The 23,581-nt window shown below is 34.8% G+C and overlaps 2 protein-coding genes across 5 annotated transcripts; both read right to left on the reverse strand.

The window, feature by feature from the left end:
- Positions 1-5,079: 5,079 nt before the first annotated feature.
- On the reverse strand, positions 5,080-16,668 carry LOC140054675 (uncharacterized). Of its 4 annotated transcripts, none has more exons than XR_011846552.1 (9): positions 16,566-16,667; positions 15,778-15,842; positions 13,760-13,954; positions 13,412-13,543; positions 10,040-10,990; positions 9,441-9,508; positions 7,130-7,324; positions 6,732-6,863; positions 5,080-5,992 (listed from the first exon to the last, which is right to left on the reverse strand). XR_011846552.1 is itself a non-coding variant. In XM_072099748.1 (9 exons), exons 6-9 carry the CDS (start codon positions 9,492-9,494, stop codon positions 5,918-5,920), a joined length of 456 nt encoding a protein of 151 aa, XP_071955849.1. In that variant the 5' UTR covers positions 9,495-9,508; positions 10,040-10,990; positions 13,412-13,543; positions 13,760-13,954; positions 15,778-15,842; positions 16,566-16,668; the 3' UTR covers positions 5,080-5,917. The 4 variants fall into 4 exon arrangements, 3 of the variants coding, with proteins under 3 accessions (XP_071955849.1, XP_071955850.1, XP_071955848.1); XM_072099748.1 differs by having other exon boundaries at positions 16,566-16,668; XM_072099749.1 differs by lacking the exon at positions 15,778-15,842 and having other exon boundaries at positions 16,566-16,668.
- Positions 16,669-17,268: 600 nt separating this feature from the next.
- Positions 17,269-23,109, reverse strand: LOC140054676 (uncharacterized). The gene is made up of 4 exons (XM_072099750.1): positions 22,335-23,109; positions 21,487-21,690; positions 20,953-21,093; positions 17,269-18,355 (listed from the first exon to the last, which is right to left on the reverse strand). Exons 1-4 carry the CDS (start codon positions 22,401-22,403, stop codon positions 18,290-18,292), a joined length of 480 nt encoding a protein of 159 aa, XP_071955851.1. The 5' UTR covers positions 22,404-23,109; the 3' UTR covers positions 17,269-18,289.
- Between the last annotated feature and the right edge of the window lie 472 nt (positions 23,110-23,581).

A 23,581-nucleotide genomic window follows, 5' to 3' on the forward strand; every position in this document is an offset into this window, starting at 1 on the left:
TTATAGTAGCTGTTCTAGATTCAAGATTCTTTATGTTCATAGACTGAAAATTAGACTTTCCCTTGGCAATAGACCTATATTATAAAATTTAAACATCAAAACCCAACATTTCAAAACACAAGACAAGTTTAGTTTCGTTTTAAATTATTATAAAATAATACAATATAGATGACTATTTCATGGTTAAGAAGCATGAATCTTGTCCCCTGAAAACAATAATTATTTTAAATGTTTTTGTTGAATATGCTATTTTAATGTCACATAATAGTAATTATCCACTTTGATCCAAAAATTGGATCGAAAAAATGTTTATTTACCTGAAAAAACTGTAATTTAAAGCAAAAATAGTCAAATTGGCTGCCAGCCAATGGATTTTTGGTTGAATGTAACCATATTTTATTTTGTCCTTTTACAAGTGAAATATTTTTTTTTCTACAGAAGTGATTAACTTCATTAAAACTACAAAATAACCTATTTAAAGTCTGTTTAATCTTCATTTTTCCTGTTTTTTTGGGGACAATACCATCTTTCAAGTCAAATCAAAACTGAAACAATCTGAAACAATTTATTATTATTATTTTATTATATAAACATCGGAAAATTCTACCCGTTGATACTGAATATTAAAATTTGTTATTATATTATAAAAATTCGTTTGATATTCAGTCAATGAAATTTTAATGCAAATAATAAAAAGAAATTAAGTTTTAAAGACTTTTTATTTTAACCAATGTTAGTAGGCCTATGTGAAGCACCGTTGATTAAGAGATTTTCATAGAAATGGGCTCTATTATAAAGCGTGGTTCCTTCAGAGACGCAACGTAACGCAACCTACGCAGCGTAAGAAAATGCCTTTCCGATAAATTGTGTTTTCCCCCACCTGCGTGAAATCAAATCTACGATGTTTACAGCACTGATACTTCGTCGGTTCCCACTTGTGAATACGCAATACAGCACTTTGCGTCAAAACGTCGCTGCGTTGGGTCACTAGTGGGAACCACGCTTTAATGTTAATTCTTGTATGCATAATGCATGTGTAATTTCAGCATTCCATTTATTTTTCGTTGTATAAGAATCATATTGGCTGTAAAGCATGGTTCCCACTAGAACGCAACGCAGCGACGTATCGACGCAAAGTGCTGTATTGCGTAAAGCGTGGTTCCCACTAGAACGTAACGCAGCGACGTATCGACGCAAAGTGCTGTATTGCGTAAAGCGTGGTTCCCACTAGAACGTAACGCAGCGATTTATCGACGCAAAGTGCTGTATTGCGTAATCACAAGTGGGAACCGACGACGCAACAGTGCTGCAAACATCGTAGGTTTGATTTCACGCAGGCGGGGGCAAACACAATGAGTGGAAGGGAATTTTCTTACGTTGCGTAGATTGCGTTACGTTGCGTCGCTAGTGAGAACCAAGCTTTAATATCGCAGGTTTGATTTCACGCAGGCGAGGGCAAACACAATGATTGGAAGGGCATTTACGTTGCGTAGATTGCGTTACATTGCGTCGCTAGTGGGAACCAAGCTTTAGTGTAATTTTCTTCCAAAATTCATTTTTCAAATAGAGGCTTGATGTAATATGAACAAATTGTAAGACTGGATGATTATATTTACTCACGGCTTCAATGATCTTGAGTATACCATTCGGCGTTGCTAAATATTTATACTCCATTATGTGATCGTCTGAAATAAGATATTTTAAAGATATTATTATCAATTTTTCTTTTTTCCTTCGCAGCCTACGATATCTATTTCCTTTCCTAATTGAACAAGGCCAACAGCCATTAAGTCGCGTGCTACAATGCATAGTGATACCGGACCGACAGACAGACCGACAGACCGACCGACAGACCGACAGACCGACAGACAGACAGACCGACCGACCGACATAGTGAACTATACTGACCGAAATTACTGAACATGTTTAAAAATGTTGAAATGTTTAAAAACATTTATATTTTTTTAATTTACACGTGTGTAGCCTGTCACTTTTGACGTGCTCGTATAACGTAATTTCGAGTTGAAAAGTAAGTCAAGAAAACAGAAATCTGGCAAAAAGAGTGCGCAATAACATTTAACGCGCAGTGCGCGCGCAAAAATATGCGCACTCATGGCAATTTTGTAAACGCTTAAAATTGCCTGAAACGTACTCTTATTTCATCGAAAATAAATTTTGAAAATTTTAAGCGCGCGTACGCATGCGTTACATGCGCTACGCACGTAATTGTATTGCCATATGATGATTTATGCCCTGAAATTTATGAGTACCAAATTTTATTTAATTGTGATTCATGGTTGTGAAGATATGATTACAAACGTGATTTCGTTAAATCATGCGTAGACCACGTAATTTTTTATTGGGCACCGTGAAAACTTAACCACATTGATTCCTGGCCATACGGAATATACTGTGAAAAATTGACCTAGCTAGATTAAACTGATATCAAGATAAGTTCTGAAAGCGATAAAACGCATAGTGATACCGGACCGACAGACAGACCGACAGACAGACAGACAGACAGACAGACAGACAGACAGACAGACAGACAGACAGACCGACCAACCGACCGACATAGTGAACTATAGAGTCGCTTCCACGCGACTAAAAATACAGTCTTAAATCATAATAATATTTTGTCTTGATTTTTAAAGAAACACATAATTGGCAAGAGGATGACTGGGGGAATCGCCAATACTGTCTTTGTCCATCTATTTATCTAGGTTGATTTGAATTCATTGATATAGTTTTTAAATATAGATATAATTTTTATTTAATAATGTTATATATCAATATACATCTTATATACAATTTGAGAATGTCAATTGTTTTATTTGATTGTTGAAAGACTGTATTCGGCGTCATCTGTGTTACTGTCCGACGTCCGAAGTAATATAATAAATTAAGTTTATTTATAACTATGTTTATTATGGCCTAACATTAGTACCCTAGAAATGTTTACAACAAAAATAATTTCTCTAACCTGAGTTTGTTTTTTTTTTCAACAGTAGGCCTACCGTAATCAAATTTTGCGTCGTATTTTAGGAGCTGGCTTGACTAATATGAATGTAGGCCTAATCGACTAAAATGATCTATAAATAATCTAGGCCTAGAGATAATTTCCACTTGTATAAAAGTTGGAATCGTGTCTCGAGTCACCAACCAACCAAGTGCTTACATTTGGAAAGGCTGTCCCATAATTTAAAAAGGGGTGCATTATGACCGCTTTTCATATTAAAGCGTAATTATTCTTACACCGTGTTTTGTAAAGGAAGTCGATCCCCCAAACACTTTAGGGCGTAGAAACACTAGAGATATTAGCGCTGTTTTAGCCTACAATAAAGTGCCCTTCTAAAGCGTGGTTCCCACTAGAACGCAACGCAGCGACGTATCGACGCAATTATTGGAAGGGCATTTTGTTACGTTGCGTCGGTTGCGTTACGTTGCGTCGCCAGTGGGAACCACGCTTAATAGTGTTTGCACTATTGCGTCGTCGGTTCCCACTTGTTATTACGCCATACAGCACTTTGCGTCAATACGTCGTTGCGTTGCGTTACGTTGCGTTACGTTGGGAACCAAGCTTTAGAGATATAAAACACGGAAGATAATGTTCAACGATACTTGGTATTTGATAAATACTGTACTTTTTATCAGTTAAAAACATTTTTTTTTCCGATCCAATTTTTTTTTCAACCGGGCATATCCAACAATAATTTCAAGAAATAATTTTTCAGTTTCATGACTTAACCTAGGAAATGTTTTTTTTTTAATTTTGTATCTATTATGTTGTGTTTATTGTTTTATGTTTTTTATGTAAAAGGGTTCTGCGAAATCAGAAGTGTAAACTTCTCTATGCAGGATCCTTGCCATCATTTATGCTATGAAACTATATTTATAAAGGATGAGTAAATAAATGTGAATTGAATTGAATTGAATTGAACCGCTCTGACAAACTTATAAACACCAATGCCTGAACATCCGTTGCAAAATTGAGAGCTTATTCACAATTTATGAAAAATAAACTGAAACTGAAAAATAAACAAAAACTATGCTTATTTAAGCTGCGGTTACAGTACTGAAATCTTCACAATTGTGTTTGGTTTTGAAGCATAACATTATATTGTTTTGGTAGGCAAATTATTGAAAACTACAACTCTATATTACTTATACAATTCCTTTTTCAGTATGTTACATTTCCGTATATTATTTTTCCACACGACGGCGGCAGTTAAAATTATGATTTTGCTAATTAAGTAAACTGTATTGGCCCCAGACAGATTAAAATTTTAACAAAAATGATCACCAAATAATAAAATTACATAAGAAACAGAAACCGTAGTTAAAGCTTGGTTCCCACTAGCGACGCAACGTAACGCAACATATGCAACGTAACAACATGCCCTTCCGATAATTGTGTTTGCCCCGCCTGCGTGAAATCAAACCTGCTTGTTGCGCGTCAACGTTAGCATGCCATAGAGATGTTTGCAGCAATTGTTGCGTCGTCGGTTCCCACTTGTGATTTCGCAATACAGCACTTTGCGTCGATACGTCGCTGCGTTGCGTTACGTTGTGTCGCTATTGGGAACCACGCTTAAATATTGAAGCATTAATAAACTATTCTTCGTGAAAACACGTCAACAACAACGCGCCCGACCGTCGCACGGTAGTTGACGTGAATGTCTATTCGGAGGTTTTTTACTAAATAAATTGCTAAAACGAAAAACGAAATATCCAAACAGCATTTAACATGATGTTAGCATGTAGTTGATAACATTTTTAATGAAAAAACTACCGGTGGTCCAGGCTTAGATTAGTGTGACCGTCACAAAAAGAATATACATCCTGACTTATGGAGGCGCCCTACCGCATGGACAATAGTACTGTTACAGGGAAAACCGCGGCTGGCACATATTCTTTGATAAAACCATGGAACTACTATAAGTTCCATGATAAAACCAATAGCCGAAGGCTTATTACACCAATGACTTCATTGACTGCTGCCACCAACGTGGGATTTATAACGTGCGATCTTCCTCCTCCGATGGTGGTGTGCGATACAAAAAAATTAAAAATACAAGATAAAATACAAGGTATTATTTATTTGTGCAATATCTGTGATAACCTTACTTCATGAAAAAAGAACACGTCCTATTACTAAAGCATGGTCACATGGGTTGTTGTCTATCACCACAATGTAATTACTAAAATTATATAATAGTCATATTCATCATAATGTATAAGCCTATTTACTACAAATTCAAATTTTATCTTCTATTCATCTTTTCGGAAATTCATTGCTCGTTTTCAAATATATAAAAATATGTAACAATACAAAAGGTAAAAAATTACAAAACAGGAAGAAAACGCCATAAAACATGAGTAAAATTAACAATAAACTTATTGCAAATCATCAGTAACGTTTAAAATTGTTATTAAAAAGTTGAATGACAATGAACAATATTCACACTATATTATTAAGTTTTTGAGTCGTTTTCTGTGTATATTATCATAAAAGCTAAAAAGCATCAGCGTCCATCACCAAAAATGGTTCTCACTCACTCTGGACGTAACTTAACGCAAAAGGGCGGATCAGAGAGAGGGCGTACCATCACACACACGTCGCGCGCGTGGTCAAATGTACGCGATTGGCACTTACGTACACGTCCCGGTGTTAGAGAACCATGTCATAAAAATTGCTTCTAAAAACAAAACTAATTAATAATTATAAAACATTAAATCCGTGTACACAATATTAATCATGTATAATCCTGTATAAATATGTTGTTAAATCATTACGACGATGATGCGACATTGACGATAATGTATTTCATACTAAGGTGAATTATGCTGTAAAAATAATACGAAAGCGAATCATTCCGTGATTTTTTACTTTTCTTCCATCAAATGCGTCACACGTTTAAGCGGAAAGGGCTTTTATACCCAGCAAAATACACTCCACTAATAGAAGAACCACTGAACCAAAACCGAATACCTAATGAATAAAAATGAAACAATGTTATAGATAGTTAGAAAACAGGCACAATTGCATGCTGTGGTGATACAAAGTGGTGTGTTAAATATACATGTTTGTAAATAATACACTACTCACGTCAAGCGGCAAATAATACACTACTCACACAAGCGGCAAATAATGCACTACTCACACAAGCGGCAAATAATACACTACTCACACAAGCGGCAAATAATACACTACTCACACAAGCGGCAAATAATACACTACTCACACAAGCGGCAAATAATACACTACTCACACAAGCGGCAAATAATACACTACTCACACAAGCGGCAAATAATACACTACTCACACAAGCGGCAAATAATACACTACTCACACAAGCGGCAAATAATACACTACTCACACAAGCGGCAAATAATACACTACTCACACAAGCGGCAAATAATACACTACTCACACAAGCGGCAAATAATACACTACTCACACAAGCGGCAAATAATACACTACTCACACAAGCGGCAAATAATACACTACTCACACAAGCGGCAAATAATACACTACTCACACAAGCGGCAAATAATACACTACTCACACAAGCGGCAAATAATACACTACTCACACAAGCGGCAAATAATACACTACTCACACAAGCGGCAAATAATACACTACTCACACAAGCGGCAAATAATACACTACTCACACAAGCGGCAAATAATACACTACTCACACAAGCGGCAAATAATACACTACTCACACAAGCGGCAATCTGCTCTTTCTGTTCTACATGGTATGGTTTAAATAAATCAATTATTTCCTTGATTTTGTACGCTAGGCAATCTGAACCAATCAAAACAAGGATAGCAAACACAACACAAATACCAATCTCCTGTAACGACAAACAATTATTATTATTTCATCAACAATTAGTCTTTTTAATTTTGATAATTAACCGTTGTTAATTCAATTCAATTCAACATTTATTTAAATCAAATAATAACATAATGTACATAGATTAAACAAATGAAACAACAAAAACATTATCATTTGGTTCGGACATTCCTCCTTAATAGGCCTATAGTTAATCATAGAGATATTACTATGAGTTAATTAAATAATAAAGCTTTAATTTCGAAATGAGTCAAGTATGCTCACTATGATGGGATTGATCCATTCTGGCTTGATAAGGTGACCAATCAAAGTGACCGCTATCAGTGACGCTACTGTGATTGCAATCGCCATATATACATAATACGCCCAAAACTCATCTCGGCAAGCCTCGGCGTTTGCAGCATCAACACAGTCGACTATTGTATCAAGCATAAGACCGAATCCAATGATCAGTAAAATCTGTAAAGAGGAATTTCACAAGATACTTTTTTCAAAATCAAACTTATTTTACCACACACAATTAGTAGGCCTATAAACCTGAGACAACAACAATCACGGCACGGTGTCGCTACGCATTATTTTTTTTTCCTATTAGGTTAAGGCAGAAACTATAGAGGGCGTGTATATATCATGAATATTCATGATGCATGCCCGAACTCATGACGTCATACTTGCAAAACACACTATGCGTGACGTTCGCAATAATGCAGCTAGATCGGAGTTAGTTACTGTACTGTGAAGGTCACACTAGACCTGCAATTTATTACGTTTTGAAAAAATAATGCATATAACATTAAACCAGGTTATTTATTGTCTTAAATGTGCGTTCTATTAGGTTAATTAGGATAAAAATAGAAAAACAATGCACTTCCTAATAAGTAGCTCGCGTCGAAAGTTCTCTGGTAGACGTTTCTAGGCCTAACTTAGTTGGGCTTAGTTTTTAGGCCTAGCTGGTAAAGAGCGGTAGCGTACGAACATCGTACGCTAGCTATAGGCCTAGTCTGACCAGGGAGTTGCAACTGTGTTGCGACTGTGTTGATGCTGCAACTCCCTGGTCTGACGATGTCGCGTTGCTGAATTGTCTTTCCTTTTTTTGGCAGAATCCGGCAATATGTAAGCCTAGATATGATATAATTAAACATTTATAATAATCACAATTGATTCTAAAGTTATGTGTGAGTTTTAATTAATTCATTCGATATGTAGGCCTACATAATTTTTGGATGTCAAAAAAATAAATATTTCAGAAACATAAAGCAAAACATCACATACAGGCCTATATTATAACGTTTTTATTTATTTTGTTTTTGCATTAGCAGTTCCAAAGATTTCCCCATGTATGGGCCTATATGGAATAATTCAGTCTGAAGTACAATGTTAGACTAACATGAAACATGTATGTCATTGTAGTGTAAAATTCTTAATCAATTTAATTTACTCTCAGTTGTTGATACTATACGTACGTAGGCGCGGCTAAATGGTTGGTGAGTGTTTTTGCAGCAGCTACCCTAGCATCGGTTTCGGCCTAAACCTAATAGGAAAAAAACAATGCTGCCGGGCATGTCGAGTACGGTATACATTAACTTGAAATTTCTTTAAAATGACAATAGCCTTCTAAAATGTATTGTTTTGTTGTACATTACTAACAGTACTGATTGTTCGTAAGCAGAGATGGTTCGCTTCATCACTTTTCTCCATTCCACATGACTATAGGCCTGCAACAACACGGCGTCGTCGGTTCGTCTAAAATTGATTTATTTAACTTTATTTAAGGCATGATTTTGTTTTTATTGTTAGGGTTCCGAGATACAAAATTCCTTATTGTTCCATAGACTGGAAATTGTTTATACAACTATACAATATAGAATACAATAAAACATTAAAAAACAAAAAAAATTAATCCCTTTAACCAAAAGCAATCTCTTTAAATTTAAAAAATACAAAAGCTTGAGAGAAATAGCGTCACAAAGCGTCACATCTGGATATTTGCCTTACGTCATAATAGTATACATTTGTATCATTCAACCGAAATAATTCAATGACCATATAAATAGAAATTAAATATGATGCATTTTGTATCCGTGTATTTCAGCATTCAATTCATTATTTAGTGTGTAAGATTCATATTATGAGGAAGTAAAGTACGGTTGAGAATTTCTCAATGTTTCTTTCAAGGCAAACTAACAACAGTAGGATGCTGCGCTCAGGTGAGCTCAGTATTGTATTAAGCATTTTATACGTGATATTCCTGAATTAAATTGAATAAAGGTGGTGCATGCCACAACAAAAAAAAAAGATGATAGATGGGCTAATAATAACCAACGAAAAGCTTAGCAGAAAACGAAAGAAAATAACTAATTTTAAAGGTACTTTTTTCCAACAAAAAACTAAAAAAGATTTTGTCTTTATAGTGAAGTAGAGTAACAATAATCCAATCCACTCGAGCAATTCAATAGGACTGAATATGCATGTAAAAGTGTAATTTTCTTTAAAAATTCTAATTTCCAAATAGGAGAGGCTTGATGAGCCAATGATGGCTGCAATCCGAATGTATTATGCTATTATATTTACTTACGGCTTCAATGATCCTGAGTATACCATTCGGCGTTGCAAAGTATTTACACTCCATTATGTGATCGTCGTCTGAAACATAGTTAAAGATATACATCGATAAACAAGTTATTTATCTTGTAATTGAAAAATATTATTATACACTCTTAAAACATAATACACTTTATCTTCTTTTTAAAGAACTTATTATACAACTGAGAACAACGGAACTAAGCCGCCCGGATCGCCTGTCCTCGTCCGTCCGTCTAGCTTGATTTGAATCATTATACTTTTTTTGGATTTTAGATATTGACATATCTTATATATATATATATAATATATATTATATATTTAATAAATCTATGCATACAATTTTGAAAATTTCAACCAAATATTTGATAGAAAGACTGTATTCGGCGTCATTGGCGTTCGACCTCTGTCCGACGTATATGAAAGGCAATCTACATTCAGGATCTAAGTTTGATAGAAAGACTGTATTCGGCGTTATCGGCGTTAGACCTACCTGTCCGACGTCTACAATGATAAATGAAAGGCAATCTACATTCAAGATCTAAGTTACTACAATAACTATTAATTACAACAAAAATAATTGTTCTAACCAACCTGAGTTTGGTGTTTTTCAACAGATACTGCAGTAAGATTTTGCTTCTGGTATTTTAGGAGCTGGCAGAACTAATGAATCCAATCGACTAGAAGAGTCTAATAAAGCGGGAATTTCCACTCTAAGTTTGCATCTTGTCTTGAGTCAACAACCAACCAAGTGCTTACATTTGGACAGGCTCTCCCATAATTAACAAGGGGGGTTTCTTATGACTGTGTTTCTACCACACTCATATTAAAAGTGTAATGTTTCGGACCGTGTTCCAACAGTGCACAAGTATAAAGCTTGTTTCCCACCATGCGCAATACAAGGACGTAAACGCAACGCAAGTGAATGACAAGTGATTGATCAATTATTGTGCGTTCTAGTTGGAACTAAGATGACCAAAATAAAATTTCAATATTACACATCATTTATTTATTATAAAATCTTCTCTGAAGATAGAAAAACGTAAGATGATGTTTTACGCTTCTGTATTTGATACTTAATACTTAATTGTATAAAAAAGATGTAACATGCTTATTGTTCTGAAAATAATACTAAAAAGTAGTCCAGAATTGGGACCGTGGTCCGGATTGCCTCCAAAATAGAGTGCTCCTTGACCATATCTATCTGTATTTTCATTTTGGTAAAGATCTTGGAATGACTTTTTGAGTAATCCTGCTAACAAACAGACACACACACGCGATCGACTACATGTGGAGGTAAATTATAAAACATTAAATTCGTGTAGACAGAATTAATAATGACGACGATGATGATGCGACATTGACGATAAATGACGTAGTCATACTAAAGGCAAATTATGCTGTAAAATACGAAAGAAAATCATTCATGTTTTAATTTTCTTCCATCAAATTAGTCCATAACGAGTTAGGCTGATCGGAAGAGGCTTTCAAACCCAGCAAAATACACTCAACTATTAGAAGAACCACTGAACCAAAACCGAATACCTAATGAAAAAAAAAATTATAAAAAGTTAGAATACAGGCACAATTGCAATATGTGATCCAAAGGGGTTTTGGGCAATTTCTACTGAAGCTTGGTTCCCACTAGCGACGCAACGTAACGCAACCTACGCAACATAAGCAAATGCCCTTCCAATAATTGTGTTTGCCCCCGCCTGCGTGAAATCAAACCTGCGATGTTTGCAGCACTGTTGCGTCGTCGGTTCCCACTTGTGATTACGCAATACTGCATTGCGTTCTAGTGGGAACCACGCCTTAACAGGTTTCAATTGTCTTGCTTGTATAACATTAATAAAAAAATATGATAAAGCGTGGTTCCCACTAGAATGCAACGTAACGACGAATTGATGCAAAGTGCTGTATTGCGTAATCACAAGTGGGAACCAACGATGCAACAGTGCTGCAAACATCGCAGGTTTGATTTCACGCAGGCGGGGGCAAACACAATTATTGGAAGGGCATTTTCTTACGTTTGCGTAGGTTTCGTTACGTTGCTCAGGCCCGTAGCCAGGGGGGTTTTTTGGGGTTCGGGCGAACCCCCCCTTTTGCGCGAACCCCCCTTTTACCAGCGAACCCCCCTTGAAAAACAAAGGCCCCACTTCCAAAATTGTGCAATTAATTATCAATTATAGCAGATTTTTTGGTCATTTTACTTCTATTGACTATGTTTAAATCGATCGAATATACAGATTGTCCGATGTCAAAGTCACTGCTGAGCGTGAGATCGAGAGGCACAAGATCACGTCGTTCAGTTCAGTTCAATCTTTTTGGGGATTTTTATTTTTTTCCTGGAAATATTTTTCATTAAACCAAAGAATTTCACTGTTTAAACTTGAATAAAAATGGTGCTGAGTTAAATTGGTACGTGTACGTAGGCCTACCGTATATTTCGGTGTATAAGACGCACTTTTGACACGCACATTTGACCTCTAAATGTAACCCTAATTAATTTAATTACCTACTAATACTTAAATTAATTAAAAATAGTGTAGGCCTACTACTCTGCAATGTAGGCCTAGCTAGTTACTCACTCCTGTCTAACCACAGTGTGGTAACAAGTTTATTGAATTTTTAGTTAAGATAAATTGTCATCCTCGACTGTATTAATTAATATTACAGTACGCATTAGATATTCTACCCAGGCCTAGTAATACTCTCTGAACTCGCAGGTGTGTATTCTAGCAGCATGCAGCATCATCACAGCGCAACACATTTATGGAAGAGTCCATTAATTACGGTGGTGTCACATTTTATTTACACAATAACTATTTCCCTTGATCACGGTGGTTTATTTTTATTACATCTCTATGTCAACAATCACATAATTTTATAATCATGTAGTCAATAGTTCGTATGTCAAGCGATATCTAAAAGAGTGTGTTGTTATTGTGTTAAGTAGCTTCCCCTAATCTTATAGTGTATATATGGCCAACAGTGCTGGCCACCAGGCAAGGAGCACATGGTTAGTGCTCTCTCCTCATATTGCTGTAATGCATGCATGGAAATAGGAAAGATTTTCATATAGGCCTACCCAACATGATATTCCTGGTTCATTATCAGCCCAAAAAACTGAACATCATTTGGATTGATTTTATAATGGTCATACACACAATAAGAAGGTATATATTTAAATAATATGAAATTAAAGTTACTTAAATAGACTTAGGCTAGCCCTACCCACACAGTGCATCGTAAATATGGGGATTTCCCTTTTCATTGAACGTTCAGTTGAAGTAGAGACTGATTACGATGTAATAAAGGCAATCAAACAAAATTATATCATTTGATTCTAATATGTCTCAAATATCGTTATTTTATTATTAAAATACCATTGTTTTGATTGTAAAATGTTTAAATTTCGGCCTAGAAATAAGTGCGTCTTATGCATCGACTACATAAAAAATACTAATATTTCAGTCTCCGTTATGGGTGCGTCTTATACACAGGTGCGACTTGTACACCGAAATATACGGTACTATTTGTTTTTTATGTTTATAGGATAAGAAATTACTTAAGGGCCTAATATAATATACTTTTTTGCAACAATAAAGCTGTATTTCATGATCAGTACTACTAACTTCCATACTGTAGGCCTACTATATAATTTCTCTGCATAACCCAGATTTTAGTAGGTAAAAAATGTCTGTAAGCTTATTAAAACAACCAAAATTGCTCTGAGAGCCAAAGCGTCCAGGGGGCTTCGCCCCCTGGACCCCGACCGGGGGCCCTTGGCGGCCCCCTCGCCCCCAGCCTACAGTTGCTCGCTGCGCTCGCAAAATACTTGGTGTCAAGAAAACCCCCCTCTGATGCATTCTGGCTACGGGCCTGTTGCTAGTGGGAACCACGCTTCAGGTGGATAAAATATAAACAGTACGGCGGTTTGTAAATAAATACACGTCTACTCACACAGGCGGTCATCTGCTCTTTTTGCTCTACTTTGAATGGTTTAAATAAATCATTTATCTCCTTGATTTGGTACGCTAGGCAAGCTGAACCAATCAAAACAAGCATAGCAAACACAACACAAAAACCAATCTCCTGTAACGACAATTATTATTATTATATCAACAACTAGTATTTTTAATTTTGTTAATTAATCTTTGTTAATTCCATTCAACATTTATTTAAATCAAATATTAATATAATGTACATTAGATAAAACAAATATAAAACAACAAAAACAGTATCATTCAATATGCCTATAGTTAATCAAATAATAAAGCTTTAATTTCGAAATAAGTCAAATATGCTCACTCTGACGGGATTGATCCATTCCGAGTTGAAAAGGTGACCAATCAAAGTGACCACTATCAGAGATGCTACTATGATTGCAATCGCCATATATACATAATACGCCCACAACTCATCTCGGCAAGCCTCGGCGTTTACAGCATTAACACAGTCGACTATTTTATCAAGCATAAGACCGAATCCAATGATCAGTAAAATCTGTAAAGAAAAGGCATTTCAATGCAATGTTCAAGTTCAGCAAAGATGGTTCGCTTTAACACATTTCTCCATTCCAAACGACTGAAGGCCTACAACACGACGTCGTCGGTTTGTCAAAAATTGATTTATTTAACTTCATTTAAGGTTAATTTTGTTTTTGTTGTCAGTCTTCCAAGATAAAGACTTATTGTTCCATGGAATTGTTACTTTATTTTGGCAATTATACAATATAAAATACATTCAAACATTTAAAAACAAGGCCAACAGCCATAAGTCGCGTGCTAAAACGCATAGTGATACCGGACCGACAGACAGACCGACAGACCGACCGACCGACATAGTGAACTATAGAGTCGCGTCCACGCGACTAAAAATGAACCCTTTTAATTAAAAGCAATACAATCAGTTTCGTTTTATTCCGTAGGATTAGCAATAAGCCTATTTCATTTAGGATTAGCAATAGGCCTATTTCATTTAGGATTAGCAATAAGCCTATTTCATTTAGGATTAGCAATAGGCCTATTTCATTTAGGATTAGCAATAGGCCTATTTCATTTAGGATTAGCAATAGGCCTATTTCATTTAGGATTAGCAATAGGCCTATTTCATTTAGGATTAGCAATAGGCCTATTTCATTTAGGATTAGCAATAGGCCTATTTCATTTAGGATTAGCAATAGGCCTATTTCATTTAGGATTAGCAATAGGCCTATTTCATTTAGGATTAGCAATAGGCCTATTTCATTTAGGATTAGCAATAGGCCTATTTCATTTAGGATTAGCAATAGGCCTATTTCATTTAGGATTAGCAATAGGCCTATTTCATTTAGGATTAGCAATAGGCCTATTTCATTTAGGATTAGCAATAGGCCTATTTCATTTTTAAGAAGCATGAATCAAATCTTCACAAACATATGTAATTATCCAACCATGAGGTCATTATCAAAACTGAATTATCTGGCTATACGAATTATGTCATAATAATACACATTTTTCATCATTATTTAACCGAAATATTACAATGACCAAATAAATCTAAATTAAGGATGCCTTTTGTATCCGTGTATTTCAGCATTCAATTAATTATTTTTGTGTGTAAGATTCATTCGACTGTAAAGGTTTCAATAAACACAGTTGCAAGAGCGGTCGGTCCGAGTTCACACAGGAACAGGATGCTGAGCTTTGGCGATCAAGGGTACGAGTTCCTATCTTGCTTGCTTGGTAATGTGAGCTCAGTATTAAGCATTATACGAGATATTGTTGAATAAATTGAATAAAGTATGGAACGCCGTTTACGCAACATTTCGATGATATGAATTTTATGACGCGATATGTGAATGAAATGCATCGATATGAATTGAATGGCGCGATATAAGATTGAAATGTTTTGAATTCAATGCTTTGAATTAAATTTTTTGAATGAAATGTTTTGAATTGAATGTTTTGAATGAAATGTTTTGAACGAAATGTTTTGAACGAAATGTTTTGAATGAAATGTTTTGAATGAAATGTTTGAATTGAATTGAAATATAAAACTATTGGCGGCGTATGTCATTCACGTTAGCGATTTTTATCTCAAAATATGCATTCCACTTTTCAGGTCCGTTAGGATTCTCTGTAAAGGATCCATATTGATGACAGCGTGGAAATGAGATGAGGGTCCCCAGGCTTAGGCCCAAGAGGTTGATAAAAAAATTGCGAGCGGGAATAAATATGCATGGAAAAGTGGAATTTTCTTTAAAAATTCTATTTTTTCCAAATAGAGTAGGCTTGATAAGCCAATGATGGCTGCAGCAGCTCAACTGATGTATGTGAGCTACTTACGGCTTCAATGATCCTGAGTACACCATTCGGCGTTGCGATGCGTTTACACTCCATTATGTGATCGTCTGAAACATAGTTAAAGATAAATCGTTTTTGTTTCCTTTTCCTCGTAGGATAGTTCAGTTATTTTAATTGAAAAAAAAATAGAAAATTGACTTAAATCATAACACACTTTTCATCTTCTTTTTAAAAAAATAAATACATTTGCCTAGCCTAAATTATATAACTGAGGACAACGTAACTGGGCCGGCAGTAGGCCTACTCGTCCGTCCGTCTGTCTAGGTACATAACCGAATTGCCAAGAATAAAACATTTCTCAGTTAGGCTAAAAGGGCATCTATTATCCACATACAATCACTGAATCCTTAATAACATTAATTAAAATTTCATTAATATTTTCAATCGGTTTTATTGATTTTCTTTGGGGTTTTTTTTTTTTTATTTTGATAAAATTCTACCATAATTTGTTATTTTGGCAGCCTTTCAGAAGTTTTCGCTTTTGGGGTTTCGCCGCTCTTATTTATAATTATTTTATCGCAAACTTTGTACATAGAAAACAAAAGAGAAATAAATGTTTTTGAAAAAAAAATGCATTCATTGATACTTTGTTTGGATTTTAGATATTGACAATTTTTTTATCTAATAAATCCATGCATAGGCCTACAATTTTGAAAATTGCGTTTGACCTACTGTCTACATTATTATGATAAACGAAAGGCAATCTAAATTCAGGATCTAAGTTAGTACAATAACTATTAATTACAAAAAAAATAATTGTTCTAACCAACCTGATTTTGGTGTTTTTCAACAGATACCGCAGTAGGATTTTTGCGTCCGGTATTTTAGGATCTGGCAGAACTAATGAATCAATATGAGGAATCTAGAAGGATCTATACAGCGGAAATTTCCACTGTAATTTCCATCCTGTCTTGAATCAACAACCAACCAAGTGCTTACATTTAGACAGGCTCACCCATAATTTAAAAGGGGGTTTCTTATGACTGTGTTCTACCACACTCATGTTTAAAGCGTAATGTTTGTTATATATTTATAAATCTACTCTGACGATAGAAAACATGGAATGTTTTGACTACCTCCAAAACCGAACCCAAATCACATCCTTTAATTCTCACTCCTCGTGCTGCCTTCCTATGACTTGTGGCGTCCCCCAAGGATCTATACTCGGACCTCTCCTTTTCCTCGTTTTGATTTTCGTCTGAAAATTTGCAGGCCGCAGACATCCGATAAGAATGATGTAGGTTATCATACCGTATTTGGCTATATGACTTACAGATAGAAACTGATACAATAAACTCTGATTATAGCTCAAATAATGCAAGTGATTCAAAAAGAAGAAAACACAGACGACGTGGAAAGAAATATGGTAGATCAAAAACAAGCAAGTAGTGTAGTAATATTAAAATAGTATTTAATAATATCAATAGGTTAACGTCTGTTAGACTCAATGAGATTGCTCATTTAATCAAAGAGAATAATATTCAGGTTTTTGGCGTTGCAGAAACCTTTTTAACTAATGATAATAATATTAATATAGATGGTTATAATGGTTTGGTAAATGTAGAAAACACAAGCGAGGAGGGGGTGTAGGTGCCTTTGTTGCGAAATATATCACTATTTTAGATGACAAATGAATGTTTTTAATTGTAAATCCGATGACTGCGAAAGAATTTGGGTAAAAGTGTGTTTTGAATCAAGTCGTTATCCTCTAACCCAGTTTTTTAACTCTTGTCCAGCGTCTTCGTCCCTTCTGTCCTCGTTCTGTCACGTGTTTTTGTCCTGTGTCTTGTTGTGCTTGTGTATGTAGCTTAAATTTTTTATTATTTTTTTATTATTTTTTCTTTATTCTTGTTATTTATTTATTCATATTTTATTTTCATTTATTTATTTATTGACTACTTTTGAAACATTTATTATATATACTTTTTGAATTATTTTTTTCTGGTGGAACTAGCCTTAAAGCCCTCTGGGCTTATTTATGTTTTTCCAGCATAAGTGTATTCTAAATTTTTTTTTTTTAAACACACTGTAATATTATTTCACAATGATGTATCTTATGAAAATAAATTGAATTGAATTGAAATTGAATTACGCTTCTGCATTTTGTATGAAAAAAGTGTAATAGGCCTGTTGGTTATGATAAAAGAGATACATACCCGATTATGTTAATTATTTATTACTATACGAAGAAGCATTAGGTACTGTTGAGTAGAGAAACATCTTTGTCCATGTTTGAGCAGATTTTTTCTCCACTGACGTTGGCCTATATTATAATATTGTTGCTTTCTATATGACTTTGTGCAGCTGCTAACTAAATGCTAAAATCAAAAAATACATAATGTAATTGTGTAAGGTTTTGAAAATTATTGATAGCAAATCATTAGTGCCGGGTTGTCGACAATCTGTAGCTGGGGTTACTAGTGGTACTAATAAGCTACCGTTATACAATCATGAACTCAAAACACGTGGATAGATGACGTGACGACTTCGATTCTTACAATGCTCTTTTCAGACAACTACACTCCAGTATCAGACAAACCAATGTAGCAAAACCGAATCCCTGTAAAAGCAAAATCAAATACTGTGTTAGGCTCTCTAAAATCTATTATCCGATATTGAAATTTTAATTACTTGGTGATTTTATATTAATACGGGTTTGATGTTATTTTGCTTATAGGCGTCCCCTCCCTTCCAGCAATTGCCATGCCCAATTTTTATTAAATGTGTGCTGCCACCAATTCAAAAAGTTAAAGTCAATAATCATTATCCAATATATAAAACCGAAATTTGGTTCCCACTTGGACGAGGTGAGTGAGTTGACCAATCACAGGCGACAGTGATCCACCATTACATCATGATTCATGAGGTGATGTCATTAATAAACTGCTACTTTTTTTTTTTTTTTTAAATTCACATTTTAGGCAAATTGCCAAGGATCTCAAAGGTGGCAATCTCGTTGACAAGAAAAACATACACACAAGATGCTCTACATAAACAAAGACTTTGGGAGTGAGTAGTTATGGGCGCTGGTATGGCACAAAAGCACAAAATCAGAAACGAATAAATAAACACGATGATTTATGTTTTTTTATTTGGACTCATTTAAACAAACCCAATTTGTGTTTTGTATGTAACATTAAGGGTTGAGGGATGGAGGAAGAAGATAGGTACAAAGAGGAAACATTTTAAAATATATTCTTATCCACTCAGTAACGAAATATTGTTTTTAATGTTTTATAGGCCTATAAATAATATACCACTAAATACAGTAAAACATTTACGATTTAATACTTTGTTAAAACTCTCACTGTCATAGTCGATTGAAATAGTAAAGTACATGTAACGATACACCACTACGTACGTTTATATATTTTTAAATTATTAATTAATACAAACGTTGAGAAGCAACTGTCAGTAATAACGTTTATTTATTTGTATATTATATGTTTATAATCTAACAGTATAGGGCCTACCCACACTCACAGTAATAAAGTTTATTTGTATATTTGTTTATATTATATCTAACAGTACCAACACTCACAGTAAGAAATTTGCGATTCAAATTGCGATCAAAAAGTGGTTAATACCTTAACAGTATTGTAGCATTGCAATACTATTTATGTTTATTCTCCAAGGGGGCCCATAAATCTAAATCTATACCTCAATGGTTAAACCAAATAATTTGGAATGTTCCATTCATCACAAATCAATACATTTGTAAAAACGTATATTACATGTATCAAAATAGCATTTTTAAAAGAAAATCGGCCTGTCTTCAACATTATGATGCTGTACTCGAACGGTTCAACCGGTTTTCAGCTATTAAAAACAATTATCGTAGGAGGAGATAGGAAAATGCGAAGCATCCTCGTGTTATTGTGTGCGGGTATTTTTCAAATTGACATCCATTAGACAGTGTATACCACGATCGAAAAACACCCCTATTTGGGGCAAATCGTTGAACCTAAATTCGTTGTAATCGTCAATAACTAATTATCGAACTCAATTTAATTAGTAAACAGGGTTACATCAGGTGGTTAAAATCAGTACCGAAAGTACGAACCAACTTTATATACCATCGAGTAAACATTCTAGAAATAACGCGTGATTTACCGAATTTTGCCCTTACGTAAATTTATATATAGATTATGTTGTGTTGGTAACATTTAAAGTGGGTTAATTCAGTGTGTTGCCTACTATATGCTGTATAATTTAAATTTTACAACTTGTAGTCCAGTTTTACAAAGTAGGCCTACTGAAAAGTAAATGACTACGGAAGAATAAAACAATAGTTGTTTTGATTGTATAAAATAGGTGTGATGTTTCGGATTTATAACAATATAGGTATTATTTAATTTGATTACATGACATCATGTACTTGGCGGTAATTTTAAAAAGAGATACTTATGTATGCACGTGCAGGAGTTAATTGAAACTAGTTAATTGAGGTTTTTGCTTGATCTTTGGCGACATAATCCAAAGACATAAGTCATTTTCTTCCGGATATTTAGGATTTGAAAATAAAGGTTATTTAAGTATGTACAATTAAGTAAATAAAAGGTAATCTTATTAATCTTCCGGAATTGTCAACAAAGGGCGAAATCGAAAGCAGTGACATGGGTGTTTGACATACTAAAGTTTACTGTAACTTATCTATATAATTTTAACTTTAATTTAAATCATAAAAGGAAAAAACAAAAGAAATAAAAAGGACGCTTCTGATGTCATGCATAAATTAATTTGTTATGTTTAAATATCGGTAGGCCTACTTTGTAAAACTGGACTACAAGTTGTAAAATTTAAATTACACAGCATATAGTAGGCAACACACTGAATTAACCCACTTTAAAATGTTACCAACACAACATAATAGTATGTAACTAATTTAAAATATATACGGTAATACCTCTATTGTTATATTCAAAACCTATTGTTTCATACTTCCTAGTCTTTGTGCTATATGCCTGTTTTATCTGATTTTGTGCTTTTGTGCCATACCAGCGCCCATAACTACTGGAGTGGAGTTGCAAATTGTCATGAGAAAAAATTCTGACATATGACAGGACTTGAACCCAAGACCCTAGCCAAGCATCATAACCACTGAAGCCACAACTCAACTCTATTAAAGCCACAACTCCACTAAAGCCACAAACTTACACCTGTGACAGCTTGAATGTTCTCGTTGACTTGAAATCCGTATGGCTTGAATAAGTAATTTGCTTCTTTTCGATTGGACGCTACACAGGCTATTGAAGCGACTAAAAGGGGAAAAGCTACCGCAATACAAAAACGGATCTCCTGTAACGAAAGAAATAACATGAGTTATACGAGTGTGCTCTACTATTCCTAATGGTTCTCACTAGAGACGCAACAGAAGGAGACAACGCAAGTGATTTAACCAATCACAAACGATGGATAAGTCGCTTGTCATTGGTCAACTCGCTGCGTTGTGTCTTCTACGTCAAGGTTGCGTCACATCAACTCAACAACCTAGGCACAGCGCAAGTTAGTGACCAATCACAAGCGACAGTTCTGATGAGCCATCGCGGAGTGATATGAGAGGATCCAAGCTTTAAAGACAAAATCAAATTATAGGCCTGCCTATAACTAATTGTTTAATTTTGTGTGCATATTCCATGTACATGTTCCATGTGCACAAATGACACACATAAGAGTGAAGGCCTACTATACCATTGATTGCGACCCATCAGTAATGTCGTCTGGCATGATAAGGTGACCAAGCACAATGACCATTATCGAGACTGCCAATAGCATTGCGAATACTGCAAATAAGTAATATCCCCACAACATACTGATACAAAGCTGGGGAGGTGCGTTCACGTTGCACTCGATTATTTTATAGAAACTAAGACAGAATCCATTAATCAGAAAAATCTGTAAAGAGACAATTGTGATATTGTTTTGCGAAACTTTAAGCTTGATACACTCTAGTACACAATTAAAGAACGTAAGCGCAACGCTAGTCTACGTTCTAGACAGAGTTTTGACTTAATATTAGTAAAAATAAATATTTTGGCACATATGGCGTTTCATACGTATACTACTTTTGCTTTTAAATTGAAAAAAAGCCGACTGGTGGTGGACTAACAATAAAGACAATAACTACAGCCTTCTTGTCTAGCGCAACGCAGGTAATTTGACAAACAATAAGCGACTAAACTGTTGCTTGTCATTGGTCAAATAACTTGCGTTCCGCGTACGTTTTTGCGTTCCGCGTACGTCCTTGCGTTGATTGCGTACGTCCTTGCGTTGGTTGGGTGGGATGATAGTAAGCCCGTATAATAATAATATGTCACTCTGAGAAATTCATAACTCACAGCTTGTTTCATTTCCATATTATTCCAATACAAGGAAATGTTAACTACAAGTTTAAATTAAATCCATGATACGTAGGCCTACAACCAATAGAAAATGCTTCCCCCCTAATAAACTGGATTTTTTCAGCCGACTGACAATTGGTTGTTATTCGATTTCGTCAATCGGTTTTCGTGGTCCAAGTGAATCAGTATAATACTTACCACTTCAAAAATTTTAGCTATTCCATTTAGCGTTATCAGGTACCAGTACCATCCGTACTTAAGCTTCATGACTTAACAGGTTGGAATCTAAAGATATCAAGAACTTAAACACCAATGACTGGTGGGCAGTCGTTGCAAAATGGAAAATGAACGGAAACTAAAAAATAAAACAAAACGGTTGCTCATTTAAGCTGCAAGTAAACTGTACCGAAACCTTCACAATTGTTTTTGGTCTCATTTTGACGCATTTTGTCAAATATATTTTTTGTAGGCAAATTATGGAAAACTACTCTCAGGAGGTACGTATAAATGTTTTTAGTATCTTTTAGTTTTTTAGTTTTTTAGTTTCTTCGGTATAAAGTTCAAATATTAGGCCTACATAATAGTATTATATATTGAATATAGGCCTGATTGTGTACTTAATTTCACAAGCTGTTTGGAGCAGGTTACAGTTAAACAAAATTAAATGATGATGCGTTTTAAACTGTATACCTTACAATGTAGTGTTAATTTGACCAATCACAAGCGATAGATTCTAATTGTCGTTGCAAAATGGAAAATGAACAGAAACTGAAAAATAAAACAAAACGGTTGCTCATTTAAGCTGCAAGTAAACTGTACCGAAACCTTCACAATTGTTTTTGGTCTCATTTTGACGCATTTTGTCAAATATATTTTTTGTAGGCAAATTATGGAAAACTACTCTCAGGAGGTACGTATAAATGTTTTTAGTATCTTTTAGTTTTTTAGTTTTTTTAGTTTCTTCGGTATAAAGTTCAAATATTAGGCCTACATAATAGTATTATATATTGAATATAGGCCTGATTGTGTACTTAATTTCACAAGCTGTTTGGAGCAGGTTACAGTTAACAAAATTAAATGATGATGCGTTTTAAACTGTATACCTTACAATGTAGTGTTAATTTGACCAATCACAAGCGATAGATTCTAATTGTCGCTTGTTATTGGTTAACTCACTTCATTTGCGTCAATTACGTCCTTGCGTAGCATCCAGCTTTAAAGCAACTGACTTGAAATTCAATTGACCAATAAGATTATAGTGTTCATGCAATAACGCATCTCTGTATTTTGTTTATAATCAATCCGTGTTTGTATGAGTCGGGTTGGTGAACATCAGTTCAAAATACGCAGAATTTTTTCCAAAATACGTCAAGTTGAGGGCGCTATACTAATCCAAAATACGCGAGTCTTTTCAAAATACGTCGACTTGAGGGCGCTATTCATTT

The sequence above is a fragment of the Antedon mediterranea genome, chromosome 7, assembly GCF_964355755.1.
Source record: "Antedon mediterranea chromosome 7, ecAntMedi1.1, whole genome shotgun sequence".
NCBI lineage: Eukaryota > Metazoa > Echinodermata > Crinoidea > Comatulida > Antedonidae > Antedon > Antedon mediterranea.